This window comes from Hoplias malabaricus, chromosome 17 (genome assembly GCF_029633855.1).
Source record: "Hoplias malabaricus isolate fHopMal1 chromosome 17, fHopMal1.hap1, whole genome shotgun sequence".
NCBI lineage: Eukaryota > Metazoa > Chordata > Actinopteri > Characiformes > Erythrinidae > Hoplias > Hoplias malabaricus.
The window spans coordinates 26,839,329-26,853,254 of NC_089816.1; the positions used below are offsets into that span (position 1 = coordinate 26,839,329).

Consider the following 13,926-nt stretch of genomic DNA (forward strand, 5'->3'; position numbering starts at 1 on the left):
AAGCGGGAGGTGAGGGTACGTTTTTCTGTAACCATTTACATCAAGGAAACTACACAAACCCGCAACCACGTTTCCGACAACAGCGTTATTTCTCTTTCCACCCGTTTTCCTTGAAGCCCCGCCTCCTTTGCTATGATTGACTAGGCACACCTCTTATACGGTCTGGTCATAACCACGTCACACCCCTGCGGGGGAGACCGAATGTGTTAGAACTGACCAATCACAGAGCGCGCACAGCAGTCGCGGGTACAAAAAAGGGCGGAAAAAGAACCCGAAACCGCAGGAGAAAAAGCAACACCTCATTGGCTGAAGCAAAGTTCCGCTGCACGAGGAGTTAGAGCCGATATATATTTCACCGCAAAAGAGGAGCCCTCACACTTTATACGCACCGTTTGGGAAAGAAACGCCCGGAAGTGTTCAAGGATGTCTACCAGCAACATTTCAGGTTAGTTTCCTTTCATTTACACTTGAGATATTTAGCATAAAAAAGGAGAGACAATGTCATTCTAAGAAACTCAAACGATGGCAACAGGTTTCACGTCAGGTAGACTGAATTACCATATGGCAGAAAGATGAAGCTAATTATTTCCAAGGAGGCTTCTCACCAGACAGAGGAGAAGAATATTTACTGTTCTGTTTCTCTTATTCTGGGACCTTCGTTTTTCTTTTGCTACTGCTTCATCATTGGGCGGATGGCAGGAGCACACCCTGGACAGGGCGGGAGTCCTCTCAGGGTTGTTTCTGAGACTAAAACCGAAAAAAACTAAATTTATTTTCTCTAAATATTGATTTGAATTAAACAAACAAACAAACAAACAAACAAACAAAACCAATTTAAGGTGTGGCAAAAATTGGAGCCATGTAAAAATATGTTGGAATAAGATATTTAAATATCAAAATATCCTGTTTTCTCAACTTATTAGGTTTTTTTTCTACCCCTATAGACTTTCCCATGCATTACATATATAATTCATATTTAATATAAATTAATTCCCACAAATTATCAGTAAGTATAAAGTCAGTGACCAACCTTTAATTGTTTTAAAAGGATGGCAGCAGCAGGGCTCCATACTTAATATCTCAAACTATCTACTTATTTTCTTAACATTTTAAGAAGTTTAAATAATGAGTTACAAAGATTGACAAAACTCAGATATGGAGTAGTTCAAATATATTCTTTTATAGTTCTGTTATATCCTGTTATAGTTATTTCAACAAAGTCTCAATGGCTATGCTGAATTCCTACAGATCTGGAGCTTGGAGATCTTCTTGAGGAGTTTAATGCTGTGGCTGAGGAACTGGAGATTCCATCACTACGAGCGGCTCCTGCCTATGAGCATGTTCTCAGTGCAGCCAAACAGCGCTGCAGCGATGGGGTGAATGACAGCGGCATTGAAGACACTGATGAAGGTAAGCCTTTTCCTCCACGTCATCTTTAAATTAAGTGCAAGGGAACACAACATTGTAGAAAATTAGAAAGTAGTTGATTAAGAGTGCCTCTTTTATTTGGGGAGGAAGCTCTAAACATTGTCCAAGCTGAAATTAATGGTCCGAAGATATGATCCAAAACAGGCTAAGTGGCAGATTCCTGTAGAATGATGCACTTTACCCCTAAAAACAGTAAAATACATTACACACATCAAATTCTCCAGTGTTAAATCAACACTATTAGCGTTAACGTAACAGAGAGTGTTAAATTATTACACTAAAAGTGTTAATTTAACAGTAAAAGTGTTGATTTTACACAGGTGAATTTGCTGTGCAGTTAGTCACATGAATATTTTGAAAAATGTGTGGAATTCACAGTCACAGAGTTCAGTTCTAGGGGGTGTATATACCTCCGTCTAGTCAATGCCTGGCATTGGGCATTGTATATGTGCCTTTAAACATGTTATTTTAAAGCAGCTGAGTTCACTAATTAATAGGGTGTCTAGGTAATTTTGGATGTGTAGTTTAGTGTGGATGTGTAGTTTTATGATGTCCTTCATTTGTCTCTCAGGTAGTGAACCATCCCAGGGAAACAGCTTGAATGCTAGTGTGGAGGAGCTGAGCACCGCAGGCTCTACGACTACAATGAAAGGTATCACCATTACATTTAGATAATAGCCATCACATTTAGCCAGCTGAACTGGTGCCGTTTTGTATACACGTCAGTGTGTGTCCTCGTCATTATGTACATGTGTATGAAAGGGGCATGTTCTCTGACATTAAATTCTATCTCTTGGCATCTGATAGAGGTCCATCCACAGTGGTAAACCCTTTAAATTCAGCAACTAGACTCTTGTAGAAAGGAGATGGCGATGGAATTATAGTGATGGTTATTACTGAAGGGCCTGAAACACATTTTGTGACTGTGCCACAAAAAAATGAGAATAAGCCTCTGAACTGTTCCACTTTAAACTGTAGATATTCTTAGCCGAGGCGAGTAACTGATCTGTTTCAGGCTAACTGAGCTAATCTCTGTGATAGACATTGCGTTTTATGGGATGTTTACAATAAGATTTTCAAGCCAGGTTCAAAGCCAGTGGAACAGGCTGCTGCAAATGTGCGTCCTCTGGGAGAGATGTGGGATTTGATTTCTGCCTTTTTTTTCCCAATCCCCTTATGCAATTCTGGCTGTCAGATCGTGTTTTCTATACAGTAGAATATTCCACAGGAAATGCCTCTGCGCTTAGCAGCATTTCTCTACATTCCAGAGCATTACAGTACACTCACCCCCCCACCCATATTTCTCTCCCTCTCTCTCTCTCTCTCTACCTGCAGCCAAACTCGGGGACACCACAGACCTACAAAGCTTCATTGAGAACCTGGACAAAGTGCTTGAAGGTAAGGCAATGAATGACCTTGGATGCAAATCTCTGAAATAATATTTGATATGGACAGATGTAATACGCATACATTTCTGTAGTGGATCACTGTTTGTTGCTACTGGGCAAAATAAAAATATATATATATATATTTCCCTGGAAATTGATCAATTATTAATTTTCCAAACTTTAAATGTGCAGCTAGTTTTATAAACAGTGAACACATCAAATTGACCACATTATGCTGGACTCCAGCCCTTCTGGACTGAACTTTGAGACCCGCAGTCTAGTGTTTTTCCAAAACAGTAAGTGTAAGATGTAAAAGTAATTTCACGTTTGTTCTGTAGTGTTTGTTCTAATTAGAGCGTCAATCATCTCTAATATAGGTTTCCATTTTGTTAATCACATTTCAGCCTTTAAATGACTACTAATAATTTTAATTATCACCACCCCAGGTGTAAATTTGATATTTTAATTGAGACATTTTCATGAATCAGAGAAGGATCTGATATATATATCTATATATTGCCTCAAATCAGTTCACAAATCATCACATATACTCAGGGATAAAAAATATGGCATACCCATTTTGTTTTTATTAGTACTAGTGTAGTATGTGATCAACAATCTTTGCAACATCATGCTTGACAGATACAAGTGAAATATCCTTTGCAGTGATAATGGGCCCACCACTAAATTACCCCAGTGGCTTCCTATCCACAAAAGGCCAGTGGTTTTACAAGGCCTGCTCCCAGCATCCCATTCTATCAGTAGGTTGTAGGGATAAGTGCAGCTCATGAATCATAACTCCCCAGACATCTGTGCACGGGTTGAGCATGCTAATCCTCACCGCCTTTCTCCCCTGTCGTTCTAAGCTGTCACAACTTTATCTTCCTGACAGAGATGTGAGCAGACAGAACTCACGTGACTGCAGAACCGAAGCCAAGACGACCAGCATGTACACATACACACAACAAGAACTGAAGAAACTTACTGAGAATTGGCATCTTGGAGATCCTCGGATAAGCTTATATTATGCTTCTGTTTGGCAGGAGGTTAGATACAGTACTAAAATGGAAAACAGGAATGTGTAAAATCAGGTTCACTGATATGGAATTTCTGGACAATAATATTCATCATTAACTCATTCCATTAACTGATTACAAGACAGTTTAAGTCTTGCAAGTGACACTGATTATAATGAAAACAAATCAAAATCAGTTAACAGACCTCCTTCTCCAGTGCAAGTTTCTGTCCTAGATGATTATATCCTAAAGAGTCTTGACTGAGCTTAAGCAGGTTATCCACTGTGCTATCTGTATTAGTTTGTATTTGGGAAAAATAAAAACGTGCCCACATGGAGTGCCTGCAAATACAAGGCAGCCACTTACAGGTTGCAAATTGCAAAATTGACACAAATTTCACATTAATTAGCAAAAAGGTCAGACCATTATACCATGAAACCCAGGACAGCAAGAGCTGACTTTAAGAGTGATTAATAATAGTTTCATAAATATTCAGTACTAGCGTTCATTCATTTACAATCTTGGTAACACGTACCAGTATGGATTGCATGGAATATGTGTTTGGACTGTGACACTATTAAAACTGAAGCTGAATTGGAGGCTTTTTTATTTTGCTTTTGCTTAAGAAATATGACAATCTCTTAAAATGAGCTTCATGTTAAATTCGTTTTTTTTTAAACTATCAATCTTTGCAATTGCTACTGCCATTGGAGATTGTGTTGTAACTTATGGAAAATAATCAATATGTAAGAGTCTTAATTTTACATGTACATATATTGCACAACATTTTTTGTGGCAGCTATATTTTTGTACTTTTTCTGTACAGAGTTATTTTTAAAAGAGTTTTTTTCTATGTTTTGTATACTGACATAAACTAAAGACATGTTAATGAATGAACTGAGGGCTTTCACTGCCAGTTTATTGTTTCTGAACTTTGTAAAGAATTGGAACAATAAAATCTTGAAACTGAACATTGACTATTGAAGGCTTTGTATGTTTTTCCTACCAGTGTATTCAGTGCTGTGCTGTGAAAGGCATTTTTTAGAATTCATGATGGTGCTGATGTTTTGAGGAACAGTAGAACTGTATTCTCAGAGTTTCGGTTTCTGAGAGAAAACAAGCTGCAGATAAACAAGGAAATTGTGGTCCATCACCAACCTAGACAGGAAATGCGTCAACTGCACAGATGTTGAAACAATAGCTTTTTCCGTAGTGCATCATAAAGTTTGACAGTAAGGAATGTGAGAAGATGCTTTGAAAATGAAGAATTTAGGCTTGAGTTCTGTATGTAATGGCTTGTATATAATGTAACACAATGAACCCATAAGTTCTTTAATCAATCTTGAACATTTCTTATTTAGTAACTACTATGAATTATTATTAATGGATCATATCTTTGGACCATTAATTTCAGCTTGGACAATGTTTAGAGCTTCCTCCCCAAGTAAAAGAGGCACTCGTAATCAACTACTTTCTAATTTTCTACTATGTTGTGTTCCCTTGCACTTAATTTAAAGATGACGTGGAAGAAAAGGCTTGCCTTCATCAGTGTCTTCAATGCTGCTGTCAATCACCCCATCGCTGCAGCGCTGTTTGGCTGCACTGAGAATTGCTATGAAACTAATGTTTAGGTTTTAAGTCATGTCTTTATGAGAATGAGGACGTGGAACAACATTTGGATTTCACCTGCTCATAGTTTCATTACACAACAAAATATTCTTTAATTTTAGTAGATTTGATTCTGAAAAAATGTTTGGTGTTACATAAGAGGCAGCCAGGCTCAAATTTCTCACGGTCTCTGAAAACTGGGCAGCACCATAAACAAATGTTGTCAGACAAAGTAGAAAGAGCAGGCCTGAGAATATAGAGCTGTGTCTAAAACCCCCTGAGGTTTTTGGAGGAAGAACCACACTTACATCATCACTTATTATCTCTGCAGTGATTTATATGAAGAACTTGCAAAACGTGATCATTATATCATCCAAAGATGTAGGCTATATTTAGAGTTCTTGAAGAACTTACGTGACTTACAAATTCAACGATAAGCAGTTTTGGAGTCATGCCGGATGCAGATATGCAAAGCTGCAGCGTGGCATTTTTGGAGCTAGCAAATCAGCCAATCTACATTTGGATTGTTTCCTTTGACACTTATACAGGCACTGCTGAGGTTACAAGCCTATGCTGTGTTACAAGCCTATGTAGTATCATTGCCACCAAAGTTCAGTGTGTTTATGCTTCAGGGTCCCTTGTTTGTTTATAGACTTTGTGTTCTGAGTGTTCTCTCCAGCTGACCTCCTTTGGGGGTCAGGGCATTCCCCTCTAAAGCGGACTCTGTGTTCAGCAAAGGCACTTCAGTTGAGAATTGCTGCAGCTGGACTCTTTCCCTTTCTCAGCCTTCATGCTTCAGCTGGAAAAACCAACAGTTTTGTCGAAAGCATACTGACCATTTCTTGTTAACGGAATAAAAAAAAAAGACAACTGAAACAGCACAGTTCCTTTTTTTTTGTTTTTTTGCTAAGAATCAAATGACAAGTTTTTTCACATGGTCAGATGACAAACTGGAAAACAAACTGGAAAAAAGAAAATCAGTGACGTCATGAGGAGTTGACAGCGCTTTCTTTTGTATTTTGATGTTAGCATGTTTTGGCTCATGGTATCCTCAGCTCCCAGTTTTTGAAAATTTGATACAAATATTTTGAGAGCATAGTGTAGATATTAGCTCCACTGGGATTAATGATAACATCAGCTTGAGAAACATTGTGTATTAAATTACATCTAAAAATAAAGTTTTTTCTATTTATTTTCTGTGTAAATCAGTGAACTTGAATATGGGTGTGTGTGGTGTTTTGTGTAAATACTGCTATTTGTATAAAAGGGCAAGTTGATTTTTTTCATGTTTAAACAAATTATGCTGGATGTTGTCAGTGGCTGTAGTCATTTTTTTTACATTCCTTAATAGGAAGACTTATTATAATTAAGTTATTTTAAAATTACCGTTTTAACATTCATTTTCCACCAGTCTTGGTCTTCTATCATATGTCATGATTCACAACATTTAGAATAAAATCAGCTGGTCTAAAATCGATTTCAATGGGATCTATAATAGCCTCAAACTCTGAAAACTAGGAAGAATCCAGAGGCTTGCTGTAGAGCTCTCTAAAGGTCTGAAGTGCAAGAAACAGTTGGGTGAGTAATACCTTTGAGCAGTTATAGCCATTTGCCTATTTATTGAGGAAAGGACTTTGTAGCTACATTTTCTGAACTCACATAAAAATAAAGAGGACGTATTCTACCACTTTTCTGCAAGTTAACACAGTTCCCTGGGGTCATAATAAACTGTCTGAGAAATTATTTGGTCAAAATACAGCAAGGAAAAAACAATAGCAATTTTACCCTGACTGGGTTATTTTATTTCAGTGTGTGGGTTGGCGCCTCAGATCCTCAAATGAATGTGCTAATTCAATTAAAGAGTAATAGAAAAAAAATCCCCTTCAGAATTCCAAGTAAAGGTTTGCTTACACAAGAGCAGTGAATATTCAAGCTTTTTGTTCATTACAATGTCTTCCTTGGAATTATGCGCAATGTTGCTTTTTTTTTTTCCGTAATTCACTGTGAATCTGCAGTTTGTGTGGTTTTGTCGTCTAACAGCAAAATTTCAGACTGAATGGCACTGTCTACATAGTCATGTTCACATCCATCTCATATTAATGTAATAAAAAACTAATAGTCGTAGGTGGGTGCTCTGGTTTTATTGTTACTGACTAAAATGTATGTTACTTCATGCTAGCATCATTTTCTGGGATTTTTTTAACCCTGTTTCATAAAGATTTAGGACCATGTCCAAAATAAACAGAAACAGAAACATAACAAACATAAACAGAAACATGTTTAGAAAATATTGTGAATGGGGAATGTTTACCACTGTACAATTGTTTGGGAACTGAGGACACCAACTGCTGTATTCTTGAAAATGTTTTTCAATTAAGAGCCAGATGTTCTCAATGTGCAGCGGGTATGTAATTTTTCTGTCTATTGGATGTATGTAATATTACAACGTGTTGCTTGTCAGTTATCACAGTTTATTTTTGACCCAACTGCTCAGACCACTCTTTGTGCATGACGGCAGCACTAAGCGTAAAAGAATATTTAGGATGAGTGGTTGTCAGTTTGGTCATGAATAGACTGCCTGCTTCTTTGAGGGACCTCATAGCCATTCATATGAAAATACAGTCTGCTCTCCACTCCTTTTTGCATTGCAGATACACTCTCAGGCAGTAGGTTTCTTTATGTAAACTGCATGTACAATAAGTCACAACAGGTGCTATGGGGCACATTTCAATTGATTGCTTAATTAAGATGTAAGCAGGAAAAAAAATGGTTTGTTTACAGCTTTGTGTATCTCTGGAAGGGATAATAAAACAGAGACTGTAGGCCTACGGGCGGTGCAGAAAGAAATAAGAGGATGAATATTCAATAGGTCTGTAATTCTCATTCTTTGGTCTGTCATTAGTTTAACAAAGACGTCTCACAACATGACGCCAACAATAACAAAATACACCAAGAACAGCTCCTGCTCAAGAATGGAAGAATACTCCCTGTGAATACCCACCTCAGCTGTAGAGATAAAAACAAGAGTAAATAAGTGACCAGAGAGGGTGATAAAAACATTTTTAAAAACTATATGAAGAAGTTTTAAAATGCCATACTGAGAGACCCATATTGCGCTATTCATAATATACTATTTACAAAGAAATGTTTGTAAAGTAGGGCATGCACATCTCCTGGTTCCCTGATGATATATGCTTGATATATATTAAGAATTTTCACTTTAGACCTAGAAGTTATATATTCAATATCATTTTGAGCTACTTATTTAAGTACTATAAGTACTTTACTTTTTACTTGGGTGGTTATTTTACCCAAACACCAGTGCCTTTGTTGCTATAGCTTTGACCTGCTTCACCCAGCTTTCCTTTTAACCAAAGTGATATATTTGGTAAAACACTTCATATATTACGCAGCAGTGAACGTCAGCATATTTCCTAAGAGTAGATTTCAGTATTAATTCATAACTATAGCTGTGACAGGCTGGAAGTGTGATGAATTACTGTTAACCTACAACACTATTATTTATTCATTCATTCATTATCTGTAACCCTTATCCAGTTCAGGGTCATGGTGGGTCCAGAGTCTACCTGGAATCATTGAGCGCTAGGCAGGAATACACCCTGGAGGGGGTGCCAGTCCTTCACAGGGCAACACACACACTCACACACTCACACCTACGAACACTTTTGAGTCACCAGTCCACCTACCAACGTGTGTTTTTGGACCGTGGGAGGAAACCGGAGCACCCGGAGGAAACCCACGCGGACATGGGGAGAACACACAAACTCCTCAACACTATTATGTACTATTTAAAATATGACACTGTATTAATAACCTATATTTCAATAACTGAATATATCTTATCTATTTTGTTGAATAGCATGGCTGACATTTACCCTTTTTAAGGATGCATAACCAAAAACAATAACCCCAAAGAAATAAAAATACACATATAAAACATCAACACTATTAAGTTACTAATCAGAACTGTTATAAAATGTTTTTTTTATACAGAAGTTAAATGGAAATATATTTGACCAGCTCTCTTCAGTCTGTAAAAACACTATCTCCCCCCTAACCACAGTTCAGTAGAAACAGAACAGAGAAAATTGTGGTATTTTGTGTATTAACAGCTGCAAATGAAGTAGTACATAAGAGAAATATATAGTGTGTGGTGGTCCCTGAGGTTGGAAAAACATGCTTTATTACTATACGTAATAAATATAAGTAATACATCATTCACTTTGTCATGTCATCACTTCAGAGAAAACAGATTCAGTGCACCATTAAACTCGAAAGAGAGCATGGTATTAGATTGGGGGCAGTTCAAACGATGTAACATACCATTAATTACATTGATTGCTGACCACTGATGAATCATTATTCACTGGTTAATGCAGTCTGTACATTACAGAGGAGACCTTTGTTTAAAGAAGTGTGAAATGTTGCTACATAATTGTAACTGTCAACAAACAAATAAAAAATATGAATCCTTCCAATTGTATCTTTAAAGTTAGCTACATTTTCCTTTTCTCAGTATGTAAATGATCCTAATGACAAATGTAGTCATCAGTCCTTAAAACCTTCCATTAAAACCAATACTTATTTCTATTAAAATACATTGAAAGAACATATTTTTCTGTTATTTACTTTTAACTTGAAACCCGTGAAATGGGTTGATTTATACCTAATCTCCTCAGATATATCTCCTTTATGTGTTTTAGATGTACATGGTTAAAATACAGGAAGGAAGCTGAGGTGTGTATGGGCAGTGGCTTTTATGAATATTAGAGTTTCTTTGAAGAGTAAATATAACTACTTAATTACTGACAGATTTTATATTACTTTTAGTTTTGAGGGATTTCTGTAATGAGCTGTTCAAGATATGTTTTCTGCCATTGTTATATTTAAATTATATTATTGCTTTAAAAATATATATTTATTTAAAAACATTATTATTTTTTTCACATAAATATTCACATTTTCTTGTGAAATCATGTAATTAAAAGAAGCCTTTTTACTGAGTACCCTATGCTTCCACATTAACCTACTGCTAAGCCATTTATTTTATATTCAGTATTAAGTTACATTTCAGACACTCTGGCATCAGCTTGTCATCAGTGACTTGCTCCACAACTGTGTCAGTGACCTCTTTAATTAGTGACCTGTCATGACAACAAGGCATGTGGTATCATCATATTTTGTGATTTTTTAATACATACATACACACGCAAACCTTATTACATGCCCATAGCTATTGCATGTGCTGCAGTGCATCTAAATTTGGTCTGTGATAAATAAGAGGAGTTATCTACAGGAGCAGGAAATTAAAACTAAATATACCCCCTGAATTACTCAGATGTCAAACCCTCAGGCTCAAGCTTACCCACTTAGATGCGTTGTCTGTGGCCAGCACTGACTAAGCAGTGTTACCCACAATGTAGGCATGTCTAATAACACACCCACTCAGAGTCTGCTCTAGATATATTTATAAATGTTTGCATAATCAGTATTCAGAAATGCATTTATGAATGTGTATTAGAGATATCCAGCTGACATCCGGTCAATGTTAGGTGATCTTTATTAGATGTCAAGGTTGATATAAATCACACATGGTAGGAATCCAGTACAGACTGCCATCTGATTGGTGAGGTGGAGGCAAGAAATGTGTGAATCTCTTTAGAGTCAGGAAAATGCACTGAAACATATTTTATTTACTTCAGAGATTCTGTATCCAGGCTTTGCATTTCTTGCAGCTTCCATTCTGCTCTTGGGGGCTGTAATTTTGAAAAATAGGTCTGTGAGTGTATTTTACTGAGTTTAGTCTTAGAAGGTGGGTGCACAATGTAGGCACACTCTTAAAAATAAAGGTACCATAAAGGGTTCTTTGAGCAATGCCATATAAGCACCACTTATATTTCCATTTAAAAAACTTTTTGTTTAAGAGATTTGTGAGTGTGAAGAAACTTTAAAAGTTTAAAATTTCCATCACTTGGTCTTAAGTTTCTTTGCTCATTTAAACGTTATTATCAAAATGGATCTTTATGGAACTTAAAGTGGATCTTCTATGGCATCACTCAAAGAACCATTTATAGCACATTTAGTTTCAAGACTGCAGGTGGATTATCCTACAGAGAAATACATCTTCCTTACAGAAATGCATACCTTATATAGGAACTCAGTCTCTGATTTGTCACAGTATAAGGGTTAGATGCTATGGCCTCACTTCCTCAGATTCCAGAAACCATTGTCTAAGGCAGGAAGCTTGGGGAATACTTTCTGGAGAATTGAAACTGGAAGGAATGCCCCTTTATCCACTGCTGTGCCTTATGAATCAGCAGCTTATCTCTGGTGTTTGTCTCCAACCAAACCCTGGACACTCCTTAATGGAAAACGGCACTGGAATGAAATGTACTTACTGTTGTGTGATCAGAGACACATGCAGTCTTAAGTGACACCACCTTTAAGATTAGAGGTGGGCAGTGTCCTAAATCCCTACACAAGTAACAGGTTTGATGAAAAACTAATTCAAATAAAAGTTAAAGATCCTTTTTTAAAACAGCTTGAAAAGAAGCACCCAAGTTAGAGCTTTAAAATTACTTACGTAACTTTATGGACTTTCAATGAGACTTCATCAATTTAAGCACAACCTTTAGTCTTCTTTTGTGTCAGATGCTGTTTGTTTAAAATCAAACACTAAAATCAAGTACTAAAAATTCTAAAATCTAAAATGACAAACGATAGAGCAGCACACCAAAGCAACACACCCAAATAAGGAATTGGTATCTATATATGAATGGTTAAAATGTCACTGAGCCAGATTACATCCCCTTACATTTATTTTAAATAAAGTGCAGGTAATTCCTATGTAAATGTTCCTAGACTCTTTACCTCTGCCACAGTCACAGAAAGCTACAACAGAAAACTGGTCCAAACATGGCTTTGAGTTGGTCTGCTAGGGTTACACAACATATGTGGACTGCCATCTGATGGTCAGTTCTTGCTGATGCAGCGTCTCAGTACGAGTCTGCCAAATGCTTTGGGGCACAATGGAAGCATTTAAGCTCTTTTGTCAGCATTACTGGGCACAACACTGTGAGCCAGGCAGACTAGAAACATCATGTAATATTTTTTGTTTCCAGCAAAACACCAATGTTTTTTTTAGGCATACTGTATTAAAGGCCTTCAAACCTAGTCTCCAGTCCAGTTAGCTGTAGTCCAGTTCCAGGTTTTGCACTTGAGATTGTGAAGTCCACAGTTGTTTAGAAATCTCGTTAAAGTTGTGTGCTCATTAGCTAGTCGTTCTTTTAGTTCTGCAATCTAATAGTAGGGTGACCAGACGTCCTCTTTTACCCGGACATGTCCTCTTTTTTTAGACTTAAAAAAATGTCCGGGTGGAATTTCACAAACATCCGGGATTTTGTTTTTCTAGAGCTTACATAGAACTTTGAGAAGTGTTTCGATCACAAACTAGTCCCGCCCTCCCCTACTCCGATTGGTTCGCTTGAGTGAGAAGGGGGCGTGGTGAAGTAGCCTAAAATCTTCTGATTGGACGGTCTGACTGTAGAGCTACCGTTATTGGTCAACAACCTTCACTGTAAACATGTAATTGGTCAGTCTGCACGTCAGTAGTCCTTGTTTACGTCAGGCAAAGCTCATGTACCCACACTCATCTCGAGCAGCTATGCCGAAACATAAATGTAAGTTCTCGAATGAAATAAAAAAGAAATTCCCATGTAATTCCCCAACTAATAGGCCAACTGAATTGTAAATCTGTCTAGCTTTATTTTCATTCATTCATTCATTGTCTGTAACCACTTTTCCAGTTCAGGGTCGTGGTGGGCCCGGAGCCTTCCCGGAATCATTGGGCACAAGGCAGAAACACACCCTAGGAGGGGCCCCAGTCCTCTGCAGTGTGACACACACTCACATTTTCATTTATACACTCACACCTATGGACACTTTTGAGTCACCATTCCACCTACAAAGGTGTGTTTTTGGACCATGGGAGGAGCTGTGTGACTGCGACACTAACTGCTGTGCCACCATGCTGCTCTCTAGCTTTATTTTCTCTCCATAAATTTGATTGGCTAAAAGGGAGTTCAGTAGCCTTTCCTTTACTTTGCTCTGATTGGCTAGTTGAATATTTCAACCTGACTCAGAATCCTAATTATTATGCCTCCTCACAAACACTGGCAGCTTATCCTGTTCACAGATGCTCAGGGTGAGCTTCCATACTGGGAAATGTAACTGCTGTCAATCCACATTGGAAATCCTTTCAGACTGTGGGTAAATCCAGTGTGGAGAGTGTCTTGCTTGGGGCTTCCAAAAGTTCAGAAACTCCTCTGGCTCAGAGAGGTATTTGTAGTTGTATTTCGAATTCTGTGAGTTGAAATATCTGAATTCTGTCTCTGAATATAGTGGTAATGACTATTTTATATTATAATATTTGTCTAATATTATAAATTAATGTAAATAAATAAATA

The 13,926-nt window shown here is 37.3% G+C and overlaps 1 protein-coding gene across 1 annotated transcript; it reads left to right on the forward strand.

The window, feature by feature from the left end:
* Nucleotides 1–307: 307 nt before the first annotated feature.
* On the forward strand, nucleotides 308–4,798 carry si:dkey-27i16.2 (regulator of cell cycle RGCC-like). The gene is made up of 5 exons (XM_066649574.1): nucleotides 308–445; nucleotides 1,249–1,410; nucleotides 2,000–2,080; nucleotides 2,764–2,826; nucleotides 3,709–4,798. Exons 1-5 carry the CDS (start codon nucleotides 424–426, stop codon nucleotides 3,714–3,716), a joined length of 336 nt encoding a protein of 111 aa, XP_066505671.1. The 5' UTR covers nucleotides 308–423; the 3' UTR covers nucleotides 3,717–4,798.
* The last annotated feature ends 9,128 nt before the right edge of the window (nucleotides 4,799–13,926 follow it).

What these genes read in the sequence shown, in the direction of transcription:
- si:dkey-27i16.2 (XM_066649574.1), top strand. Translation starts at nt 424, where the DNA reads ATGTCTACCAGCAACATTTCAG. An exon ending in GTCTACCAGCAACATTTCAG is followed by an intron (nt 446 to 1,248) that starts GTTAGTTTCCTT and finishes GAATTCCTACAG; the next exon opens with ATCTGGAGCTTGGAGATCTT. An exon ending in CATTGAAGACACTGATGAAG is followed by an intron (nt 1,411 to 1,999) that starts GTAAGCCTTTTC and finishes TTTGTCTCTCAG; the next exon opens with GTAGTGAACCATCCCAGGGA.